Source organism: Dreissena polymorpha, chromosome 10 (genome assembly GCF_020536995.1).
Source record: "Dreissena polymorpha isolate Duluth1 chromosome 10, UMN_Dpol_1.0, whole genome shotgun sequence".
Taxonomy (NCBI): Eukaryota; Metazoa; Mollusca; class Bivalvia; order Myida; family Dreissenidae; genus Dreissena; species Dreissena polymorpha.
The window spans coordinates 81,711,077-81,723,786 of NC_068364.1; the positions used below are offsets into that span (position 1 = coordinate 81,711,077).

Here is a 12,710-nt window from a genome sequence, read left to right on the forward strand (position 1 = left end):
ATTATTTAAACAATATTTTTTCAAAAAAGAAAAGTTTGACAAAAAAAGTAAACAATTCTTAACACGGCATTGTCAGATACTCAAGGATTTGTATTAGTTGGTGGACTTTTTTCCCAATTGAGCATGGTGTATACTTACCCATATGATGGTGATAAAAAGGAACACAGGCATATAGTAATACTAATGCTGCGACAAATCGTTTATATCTAATACCAGAAAAGAAACACTGCTCTTCAAGCAGGCTTCAAAGTGTTTAATTTTATGTGAATAATATTTTTGTGTATGTTTCATGATCACCTTTTTTTCCTCATGAACTAAGGGAAATATGGAGTTGACATTTTCCAGTAACAATAGCGATTAGTACTTATAACGCAATTACTCCAATTATTTCATCACATTTAATTTACCTTACAACTTCATTGTTCATGCTTCCATTTGACTAATTTGTCTTTATACAATCATTTGTATAAGTTATAGAAAATTATTGAAACATTTTAAATAGTATAATGGTTCAGCATCTTTGGTTTTTTTTTCTCATTTTTTTCATTTTGAATTGGCATCAGCATGCATGGCTAGAGTGAATATATTAAACAATAACAAGTTCAATTTTTATATTTTTTATATATGAATCAATATATCATTGCAAATAATTTAGCTTTTTAATCAAACTTTAGATACAGGTATATTTCCGGAATCGTGGTGCGAAAGTATTATAGTCCCAATATTTAAATCGGGCAGTAAGGAAGAACCGGCTAATTACAGTGGAATTTCACTGATTAATGTCATGTATAAAATTTTCTCAAGTATGATTACTGACCGCATAAATGAGTGGGCAGAGAAAAACACCATCATAGAAGAGTCACAATCCGGGTTTAGATCTGGGTACTCGGTTGTAGATAACCTTTTTTGTCTCCAGAGCATGATTCAAAAATATACGTCTAAACCTGGTGGTCGTTTCTACGTACTATATGTGGACTTCAAAAAGGCATTTGATTCATTGGTTCATTTCAAACTTTTTACCAGTTTATATGCCAAAGGTATGAACGGCAAGATCGTAATTGTCCTGCAATCGATGTACGCAAATTTACGCGCACATGTAAAAGTATCCGGAAGTATCATTACGCAACTGTTCCGCTGTAACATCGGTACCAGGGCAGGGTGATTATAGCTCACCGATAATATTTTCAATATATATAAATAATTTAGTAAGCTATCTAAGGGAACATTGTAGTCATGGAATATTTATAACCAATGACATACCAGATATTTATTGTTTGATGTACGCTGATGACATAGCAAATTGTGCGGACACAGCATATAATGGAATATTTATAACCAATGACATACCAGATATTTATTGTTTGATGTACGCTGATGACGTAGCAAATTGCGCAGACACAGCATATAACCTTCAGTTACATTTAAACGCTGTTGCAAAATTTTGCGAAGATACTGGTATGCAGATTAACATGAATAAAACCGAAATTATAGTCTTCCGCAATGGTGGTCCTTTACGCAATTATGAAATGTGGTTTATAAATGGTCAAAATGTTAAAGTCGTTTCAGTTTATAAATATATGGGTCTGTTATTTACTCCAAAGCTATCGTGGACAGCTGCTAAATCCAAGTTGGTGGCACAAGCACGCAAAGCATTCTTCTCTATCAAACAGTTTCAAGTTCCCTTTGGTTATTTTACCCATAGTGACATTTTTAAACTTTATGACACTATGGTTGTACCCATACTCACATTTGGGGCTGAAATATGGGGTTATGAATACTGTGATAATATAGAAAGATCACAAATAGAATTTTGCAAATATTTCTTAGGCGTTGGTTCGACGGTTAATAACAGCATGGTCTTAGGGGAGTGTGGTAGATTACCACTTTGTTGTGTGTATTATCTGAAATGCATAAAATACTGGTGTCATTTACTTCATATGCCTAATCATAGATATCCAGTTAATAGTTACAAAATGCTGAAGTCATTAGACGATATTGGAAGGAAAAATTGGGCAACATATGTGAAGGAACTCTTATTTAAATATGGTTTTGGTTTTGTTTGGGTTGCCCAGGACGTAGGCGATATGACTATATTTTTACAATATTTTAAACAGCGTATACAAGACTGTAAAACCCAAGACTGGCACAATGAGATAAATGCATCTCCGCGCTGCGACACTTACAAACTTTTTAAATCACTTAACTCCGGAGAAATATTTAACTATAGATGTACCCTTTAAGTCACGTCGCGCATATGCTCGTTTTAGGTGTTCCAATCATAAATTGAACATTGAGCTTGGAAGGCATTTTAACGTACAGCGCGAAAACCGAACATGCTTATTTTGTTTAACAAGATTTGACGTACATGTATTGGAGAACTAATTCCATGCGTTCTTTGAGTGCCCCCAGTACACAGATATAAGAACAAGTTATTTGTATAATTGGTATAACGGCCAAAGAAACGAAACGTCATTTAATATTCTAATGAGCAGCACTGATATCACTGTTATAAAACAATTAACTTTCTATGTTACGAAATTAATGAATGTCATTGGGAATATAAATTTACCTTGATTACAAACTTTTTGTTTTTGTTATATTTTGTGTTGTATAATACTGTGTATATTGTTGAAACACAAGTGTAAAATCACAATGTATACAAGGTGGCATTTATCATTGTATAATGTTATTGTAAATGAATGCTGTATTTTGGGCCGGAGGCCTTTATTTACATGTTATCTAATAAATCTTGAAATCTAAAACAAAACAAATAAGAAAAATGTGTATGTTGACAAACAATTTTGAAAGAAAAATGATTATATTTTATGTGTTTACTTGTTTAATTTGTGTTTACAGTCTGTGTTAAATTGAATATTAGACATCCATCGTACTTGCAAAGTTGGGCATTTATTATTGCAAAGATCTTACGATTGGTTAACATCTTACATTTCAATGTTTTGCAGTTCCAGAGGACCAGGTTGTAAGAGCAGAAACTACTGTTACCACGGAAACAGCACCTGAAGAAGAGATCGCTACAGACGTCAGTCTTGAAATTGAAGAAAAGCCAAAACATGAAGAAGAAACATCATTTGAGGTTGGTTTAATTAGTTTGATTAGTTTCATTAAGAATTACTGACTGTTTGTGTCATGTAGCTTGTGGAATTTCAGTATATGTATAACATGCATCGGAACATAGTCTGGTGAATCTAAACAAACATTTTCATTATAACCGTAGGATTATGTTGATGTCATTTTTCAAGATTTCATCTTCCATTCAGTAACAACAGTCTTCTTCTGCATTATAGGTAATAATATCTGTTGGACAATAATATAAATTTATGTTTAACAATGTTCTCCATTATTTACAGATTTCCTTTGAAAGAGAAGAAACCAAGCCGGTAGAACGGGAAGAAGTGTCCTTTGAACTGCAGCTTGAGGAAACTGAAGCTGATACTACCAAAGGTGAGTGTTGCATGAGACCAATTAGGTTACCCATGAATTTGTCAATACATATCAATTATATTCATTTGAGTTGTTCTCTGGGAAAACAGGGCTTAATGCATGTGTGTAAAGTTTCATCCCCTATAAGCGTGTGCAGTCCAAACAGACTAATAAGGGTCGACTTCTTCTGCCTAACCTGGGTTTCGGTTTAGAAGAAACTTCATTTAAACTAAAAATTCAATAAAAACAGAAATGTCCGTCCCTGTTGAGCCTGTGTAGACTGCACAGGCTTATATGGGACGCTACTGATGTTCTCATGAATTAAGCACCTTTTTCCCAGAGGTCAGTTCATATCTTAGTAGTGTAAATGTATTTAGATTTAGAAGGTTTATGTTGTCATAATATAGTGAGAGCATTTTATAGGTATATTTTAACAAAAATGGTTCTTGTGGAAAAGTATTAACAGTTTTGAAAATAAAGACAACCAAGCACACATTTTGTCTATGAACTATACAGCAAGATATATAGCTGCAATTCATTAAGCTGTGAAACATGGATTTAAATGTAAAATAAATACCAAAGAACTTTAATTTTGTGAGATATACTTAAAATATTTTTCTGGCATACCAGGTAGAGTTTGGGATAAATTTTGCTTCATTCAATCATATTGGCTGAATAAACTTTTCAATTCTTGAAAAAAAAAATTAAATAGAGATTTAGATGATTTAAGTTATTGAACACCTTTATTACAGTTGATAATAACTCTTTAATGAATCATGAAATAGTTCACACATATGAAGTTTAGTTTACCTATCTTATCCTATTTTTTTTGAAATTATAGTGAAAGCAAAGAAAATATTTGTTGGTGTATGGCACTTGAATAAGAACGATATTGTTTCCATGCGTAAAAGCCTTAAAATCCATAAAAACCACATACTGTTTTGTTTTCTACCAGCCCTTTGTTTCACTGGATACCAAATGATGATTAATATTTAAAAATAATTGGTTTAACATGTTAAAATCTATTGTATACAAATGATTATAATATAGTAGTTTTAAAGCAGAAAAGAGCAATAAATGTAAATTTATTTTAATCAAACTTTTGTGTCTTTAAAACTTTAAGATGGAATGTAAATCAGTGAAAAGTATATTATCAATATGAACTACTGTTATGTCTTATCAGGTTGTTTTTTTTTTTTGGGGGGGGGGGGTTATATCTTCTTATCAACAAAATCTACCTCCTACCACCAGGAGGTTCAATATGACTATATAAAATAGGAAAACAAGTTTTTCCCTGATTTTATTACACCCAGTATGCATAGATCATAAATTATAACCACTGTTAATTGTGTATTAGAAAGCTAAGACTATTTTGACATGCTTGGCCTTTCAACTGGTTGTTTTATATACATAAATATTTATATATGATTTATTTCTAAGCAACTCAATATAAGTGCTATAAATGGTAGCTTAAATTTTTACTATTTATGTGAATTTCAATGAAAGAGTTACGGTTTAAAGGTCACTTTTAGTCTCTAGTATAGGTATTATGGTTTTGAAAATTGTTCTTGTTATTCTTAACTGTTCAGGCAGTTCTTGTGTTCACAAAATATGTTGAATACAATACACTGTACTTTCACTATAGTACAATTGAACACTTCTTTTCTTTCCATACATATTGGTAAAACAGTGTTTTATTCTGCATATTTTGTTAATATGGGACCTGTTGGATATTGTCTCCCCATATATACAACATGCATATCTATACAATCAAGTGTTTATTTAAAATCCAGTTTGTAGACAATAATATTATTACCCTATTTTTGTTTTAAAACCTTTCTATGTATTAGATGTTTGCATTTATTCCTCTTCATTTTATCAATGATTAAAATTATTTGCAGGGCATTTTTGTTTCAATTCCTTTGTTGTAACAGTTCAAGTATATGAACCCTTATTCAAAACCAGATTATTGACATTAATGAATTTCTTTGACTCCTTTTTACCATTGTTATTGACTGCAGCCATCCAGTATTTCCAATGCAGCCAAATTTTGAGTCCAACTTTCCTAGTCACACTTATTCTTAATTGAATGTTAACATGGATATCTCTGTGTTGTCCATAACCTTGTTTTAGCACAACCCTTTAATACTAAAATGTTTTCCTTTCTCCTGCCGTAAAGAAATCACTACTGTAGAAATTGGAATGAAGCCAATGGAGAGGATAATAGAGATTCTAACTGACATTCCTCCTGATAAAATTTATGTTGATCAAAGCGAGCAAACCAAAATTGAGGCAGAGATCAGTTTGAGAGCAGACATTGATAAACAATTTAGCAAAAAAACTGTTGAAACAGAACTTTCTATAAATGAGTTAATTACAGACACGTCTGCTGCAAACATACAAGTTGAGGAATATATCTCACAAATGATTAAAGAAATTATATCGGACATCAACAAGCAAGCCAATATGAGACCAGAAGAAGAAGACAGAAACAAAGAAAGCATAAAACTTGAGATAAAACCTAACATTAAGACTAATGTATTTATTGGTAAAGACACTCCTGCTTATGTGTCTGTTTCTGACATTAAAGCTGAGGCCCATTCTATGCCACAAGTTGAAGAAAATACTAAAGCGTCAGTAGAAATGGAGATTAAACCTATGGTAGAAGTTCAGGTGTCGGACACCAAAACTCAAGCTGAAATTATACCTCAAGTTGAAGAAATAGGTAAAGAGACTGTAGAAATTGATGTGAAACCAACAGTCAAAGATGAAGTATCTGTTGCTGAAGAGACCCAAGATGAAGTGACTGTATCTGACATTGCAGCTGTGGCTGAAATGATACCACAAATCAAACAAATAACAACAGAGTCTGTAGTAATTGAAGTTCAACCAAAAGTCAATTCAGAAGTGGCTCTTGCTGAAGAGACAGAAGGTGAAGATACTGTGTCTGGCATTTCAGCTGGGACCGTAATAACGCCACAAGTTGAAGACATTACTACTGCTTCTGTTGAAACTGATGTTAAACCAATGGTAAAAGCAGAAGTGGCTCAGACTGAAGATACCATAGATGAAATGAATGTGTCTAATGTTGAAACTCAAGATGAAATTACATCTCAATATGAAGAAATAAGTAAAGAGACTTTGAAAATTGGTGTTAAACCAATAGTTGAAGCTGAAGTATCTGTTGCTGAAGAGGCCCAAGATGAAGTGACTGTATCTGACATTGCAGCTAAGGCTGAAATTATACCACAAATAAAAGACATTACAGCAGAGTTCGCCGAAATCGAAGTTAAACCAGAAGTCGAATCAAAACTTTCTCCTGCGGAAGAGACAGAAGGTGAAACTACCTTGTCTGACATTGCAGCTGAGGCCATAATAACGCGACAAGTTGAGGACATTACTACTGATTCTGTCGAACTTGATGATAAGCCAAAGGAAACAGCAGAAGTGGCTGAGACTGAATATAATGAAGATGAAATAACTGTGTCTGACATAGAAACTGAAGCTGAAATTACACCTCAAGTTAAAGAAATAGGTAAAGAGCAAGTTGAACTTGATGTTAAACCAACAGTCGAAGCTGAGGTATCTGTTGCTGAAGAGACCCAAGATGAAGTGACTGTATCTGACATTGCAGCTGAGGCTGAAATAATACAACAAATCAAGCAAATTACATCAGAATCTGTTGTAATTGAAGTTCAACCAAAAGTCAAATTAGAAGAGGCTCTTGCTGAAGAGACAGAAGGTGAAGTTACTGTGTCTGGCATTTCAGCTGAGACCGTAATAACGCCACAAGTTGAAGACATTAGTATTGCTTCTGTTGAAATTGATGTTAAACCAATGGTAAAAGCAGAAGTGGCTCAGACTGAAGATGCCGTAGATGAAATGACTGTGTCTGATGTTGAAACTCAAGCTGAAATTACACTTCAAGTTGAAGAAATAAGTAAAGAGCCTTTGGAAATTGATGTTAAACCAATAGTCGAAGCTGAAGTATCTGCTGCTGAAGAGGCCCAAGATGAAGTGACTGTATCTGACATTGCAGCTAAGGCTGAAATTATACCACAAATAAAAGACATTACAGCAGAGTCTGCCAAAATCGAAGTTAAACCAGAAATCGAATCAAAAATTTATCATGTGGAAGAGACAGAAGGTGAAACTACTTTGTCTGACATTGTAGCTGAAGCCATAATAACGCCACAAGTTGAGGACATTTATACTGATTCTGTTAAAATTGATGATAAACCAAAAGTAAGATCAGAGGTGGCTCTGACTGAAGTTACAGAAGATGAAATAACATTGTCTGACATTGAAACTCAAGCTCAAATGACTCCTCAAGTTGAAGAAATATGTAAAGAGCATGTTAAACTTGATGTTAAACCAACAGTCGAAGATGAGGTATATGTTGCTGAAGAGACTCAAGATGAAGTGACTGTATCTGACATTGCAGCTGAGGCTGAAATGATACCACAAATCAAACAAATTACGACAGAGTCTGTAGTAATTGAAATTCAACCAAATGTCAAATCAGAAGTGGCTCTTGATGAAGAGACAGAAGGTGAAGTTACTGTGTCTGGCATTTCAGCTGAGGCCGTAATAACGCCACAAGTTGAAGACATTAGTACTGCTTCTGTTGAAATTGATGTTAAACCAATGGTAAAAGCAGAAGTGGCTCAGACTGAAGATACCGTGGATGAAATGACTGTGTCTGATGTTGAAACTCAAGCTGAAATTATACCTCAAGTTGAAAAAATAGGTAAAGAGACTTTGGAAATTGATGTTAAACCAACAGTCGAAGCTCAAGTATCTGTTGCAGAAGAGGCCCAAGATGAAGTGACTGTATCTGACATTGCAGCTAAGGCTGAAATTATACCACAAATAAAAGACATTACAGCAGAGTCTGTCAAAATCGAAGTTAAACCAGAAGTCGAATCAACAATTTCTCCTGCGGAAGAGACAGAAGGTGAAACTACTTTGTCTGACATTGCAGCTGAGGCCATAATAAAGCCAAAAGTTGAGGACATTACTACTGATTCTGTCGAACTTTATGATAAGTCAAAGGAAACAGCAGAAGTGGCTGAGACTGAATATACGGAAGATGAAATAACTGTGTCTGACATAGAAACTGAAGCTGAAATTACACCTCAAGTTAAAGAAATAGGTAAAGAGCAAGTTGAACTTGATGTTAAACCAACAGTCGAAGCTGAGGTATCTGTTGCTGAAGAGACCCAAGATGAAGTGACTGTATCTGACATTGCAGCTGAGGCTGAAATGATACCACAAATCAAACAAATTTCAACAGAGTCTGTAGTAATTGAAGTTCAACCAAAAGTCAAATCAGAAGTGGCTCTTGCTGAAGAGACAGAAGGTGAAGTTACTGTGTCTGGCATTTCAGCTGAGGCCGTAATAATGCCACAAGTTAAAGACATTAGTATAGCTTCTGTTGAAATTGATGTTAAACCAATGGTAAAAGCAGAAGTGGCTCAGACTGAAGATACCGTAGATGAAATGACTGTGTCTGATGTTGAAACTCAAGCTGAAATTACACCTCAAGTTGAAGAAATAGGTAAAGAGACTTTGGAAATTTATGTTAAACCAACAGTCGAAGCTGACGTATATGTTGCTGAAGAGGCCCAAGATGAGATGACTGTATCTGACATTGCAGCTAAGGCTGACATTATACCACAAATAAAAGACTTTACAGCAGAGTCTGTCGAAATCGAAGTTAAACCAGAAGTCGAATCAAAACTTTCTCCTGCGGAAGAGACAGAAGGTGAAACAACTTTGTCTGACATTGCAGCTGAGACCATAATAACGCCAACAGTTGAGAACATTACTACTGATTCTGTCGAACTTCATGATAAGCCAAAGAAAACAGCAGCAGTGGCTGAGACTGAATATACGGAAGATGAAATAACTGTGTCTTACATAGAAACTGAAGCTGAAATTTCACCTCAAGTTGAAGAAATAGGTAAAGAGCAAGTTGAACTTGATGTTAAACCAACAGTCGAAGCTGAGGTATCTGTTGCTGAAGAGACCCAAGATGAAGTGACTGTATCTGACATTGCAGCTGAGGCTGAAATGATATCACAAATTAAACAAATTACAACAGAGTCTGTAGTAATTGAAGTTCAACCAAAAGTCAAATCAGAAGTGGCTCTTGCTGAAGAGACAGAAGATGAAGTTACTGTGTCTGGAATTTCAGCTGAGGCCGTAATAATGCCACAAGTTGAAGACATTAGTACTGCTTCTGTTGAAATTGATGTTAAACCAATGGTAAAAGCAGAAGTGGCTCAGACTGAAGATACCGTAGATGAAATGACTGTGTCTGATGTTGAAACTCAAGCTAAAATTACACCTCAAATTGAAGAAATAGGAGAAGAGACTTTGGAAATTGATGTTAAACCAACAGTCGAAGCTCAAGTATCTGTTGCCGAAGAGGCCCAAGATGATGTGACTGTATCTGACATTGCAGCTAAGGCTGAAATTATTCCACAAATAAAAGACATTACAGCAGAGTCTGCCGAAATCGAAGTAAAACCAGAAGTCGAATCAACAATTTCTCCTGCCGAAGAAACAGAAGGTGAAACTGCTTTGTCTGACATTGCAGCTGAGGCCATAATAACGCCAAAAGTTGAGGACATTACTACTGATTATGTCGAACTTTATGATAAGCCAAAGGAAACAGCAGAAGTGGCTGAGACTGAATATACAGAAGATGAAATAACTGTGTCTGACATAGAAACTGAAGCTGAAATTACACCTCAAGTTAAAGAAATAGGTAAAGAGCAAGTTGAACTTGATGTTAAACCAACAGTCGAAGCTGAGGTATCTGTTGCTGAAGAGACCCAAGATGAAGTGACTGTATCTGACATAGCAGCTGAGGCTGAAATGATACCACAATACAAACAAATTACAACAGAGTCTGTAGTAATTGAAGTTCAACCAAAAGTCAAATTAGAAGTGGCTCTTGCTGAAGAGACAGAAGGTGAAGGCACTGTGTCTGGCATTTCAGCTGAGACCGTTATAACGCCACAAGTTGAAGACATTAGTGCTGCTTTTGTTGAAATTGATGTTAAACCAATGGTAAAAGTAGAATTTGCTCAGACTGAAGATACCGTAGATGAAATGACTGTGTCTGATGTTGAAACTCAAGCTGAAATTACACCTCAAGTTGAAGAAATTGGTAAAGAGACTTTGGAAATTGATGTTAAACCAACAGTTGAAGCTGAAATATATGTTGCTGAAGAGGCCCAAGATGATGTGACTGTATCTGACATTGCAGCTAAGGCTGAAATTATACCACAAATAAAAGACATTACAGCAGAGTCTGTCGAAATCGAAGTTAAACCAGAAGTCGAATCAAAACTTTCTCCTGCGGAAGAGACAGAATGTGAAACTACTTTGTCTGGCATTGCAGCTAAGGCCATAATAACGCCAACAGTTGAGGACATTACTACTGATTCTGTCGAACTTTATGATAAGCCAAAGGAAACAGTAGAAGTGACTGAGACTGAATATACGGAAGATGAAATAACTGTGTCTGACATAGAAACTGAAGCTGAAATTACAACTCAAGTTGAAGAAATAGGTAAAGAGCAAGTTGAACTTGATGTTAAACCAACAGTCGAAGCTGAGGTATCTGTTGCTGAAGAGACCCAAGATGAAGTGACTGTATCTGACATTGCAGCTGAGGCTGAAATGATACCACAAATCAAACAAATTACAACAGAGTCTGAAGTAATTGAAGTTCAACCAAAAGTCAAATCAGAAGTGGCTCTTGCTGAAGAGACAGAAGATGAAGTTACTGTGTCTGGCATTTCAGCTGAGAGCGTAATAACGCCACAGATTGAAGACATTAGTACTGCTTCTGTTGAAATTGATGTTAAACCAATGGTAAAAGCAGAAGTGGCTCAGACTGAAGATACCGTAGATGAAATGACTGTGTCTGATGTTGAAACTCAAGCTGAAATTACACCTCAAGTTGAAGAAATAGGTAAAGAGACTTTGGAAATTGATGTTAAACCAAAAGTCGAAGCTGAAGTAAATGTTGCCGAAGAGGCCCAAGATGATGTGACTGTATCTGACATTGCAGCTAAGGCTGAAATTACAACACAAATAAAAGACATTACAGCAGAGTCTGCCGAAATCGAAGTTAAACCAGAAGTCGAATCAAAAATTTCTCCTGCTGAAGAGACAGAAGGTGAAACTACTTTGTCTGACATTGCAGCTGAGGCCATAATAACGCCAAAAGTTGAGGACATTACTACTGATTCTGTCGAACTTTATGAAAAGCCAAAGGAAACAGCAGAAGTGGCTGAGACTGAATATACGGAAGATGAAATAACTGTGTCTGACATAGAAACTGAAGCTGAAATTACACCTCAAGTTAAAGAAATAGGTAAAGAGCAAGTTGAACTTGATGTTAAACCAACAGTCGAAGCTGAGGTATCTGTTGCTGGAGAGACCCAAGATGAAGTGACTGTATCTGACATAGCAGCTGAGGCTGAAATGATACCACAAATCAAACAAATTACAACAGAGTCCGTAGTAATTGAAGTTCAACCAAAAGTCAAATCAGAAGTGGCTCTTGCTGAAGAGACAGAAGGTGAAGTTACTGTGTCTGGCATTTCAGCTGAGACCGTTATAACGCCACAAGTTGAAGACATTAGTACTGCTTCTGTTGAAATTGATGTTAAACCAATGGTTAAAGCAGAAGTGGCTCAGACTGAAGATACCGTAGATGAAATGACTGTGTCTGATGTTGAAACTCAAGCTGAAATTACACCTCAAGTTGAAGAAATAGGTAAAGAGACTTTGGAAATTGATGTTAAACCAAAAGTCGAAGCTGAAGTAAATGTTGCCGAAGAGGCCCAAGATGATGTGACTGTATCTGACATTGCAGCTAAGGCTGAAATTACAACACAAATAAAAGACATTACAGCAGAGTCTGCCGAAATCGAAGTTAAACCAGAAGTCGAATCAAAAATTTCTCCTGCGGAAGAGACAGAAGGTGAAACTACTTTGTCTGACATTGCAGCTGAGGCCATAATAACGCCAAAAGTTGAGGACATTACTACTGATTCTGTCGAACTTTATGATAAGCCAAAGGAAACAGCAGAAGTGGCTGAGACTGAATATACGGAAGATGAAATAACTGTGTCTGACATAGAAACTGAAGCTGAAATTACACCTCAAGTTAAAGAAATAGGTAAAGAGCAAGTTGAACTTGATGTTAAACCAACAGTCGAAGCTGAGGTATCTGTTGCTGGAGA

At 35.5% G+C, this 12,710-nt stretch overlaps 1 protein-coding gene across 1 annotated transcript in view; it reads left to right on the forward strand.

The window, feature by feature from the left end:
- Positions 1-12,710, forward strand: part of LOC127849279 (titin-like) — a 215,281-nt gene that overhangs the window by 195,240 nt on the left and 7,331 nt on the right. The window contains 3 exon segments of the mRNA XM_052381996.1: positions 2,964-3,094; positions 3,369-3,462; positions 5,621-7,023. Coding sequence (XP_052237956.1) covers positions 2,964-3,094; positions 3,369-3,462; positions 5,621-7,023 — 1,628 coding nt within the window.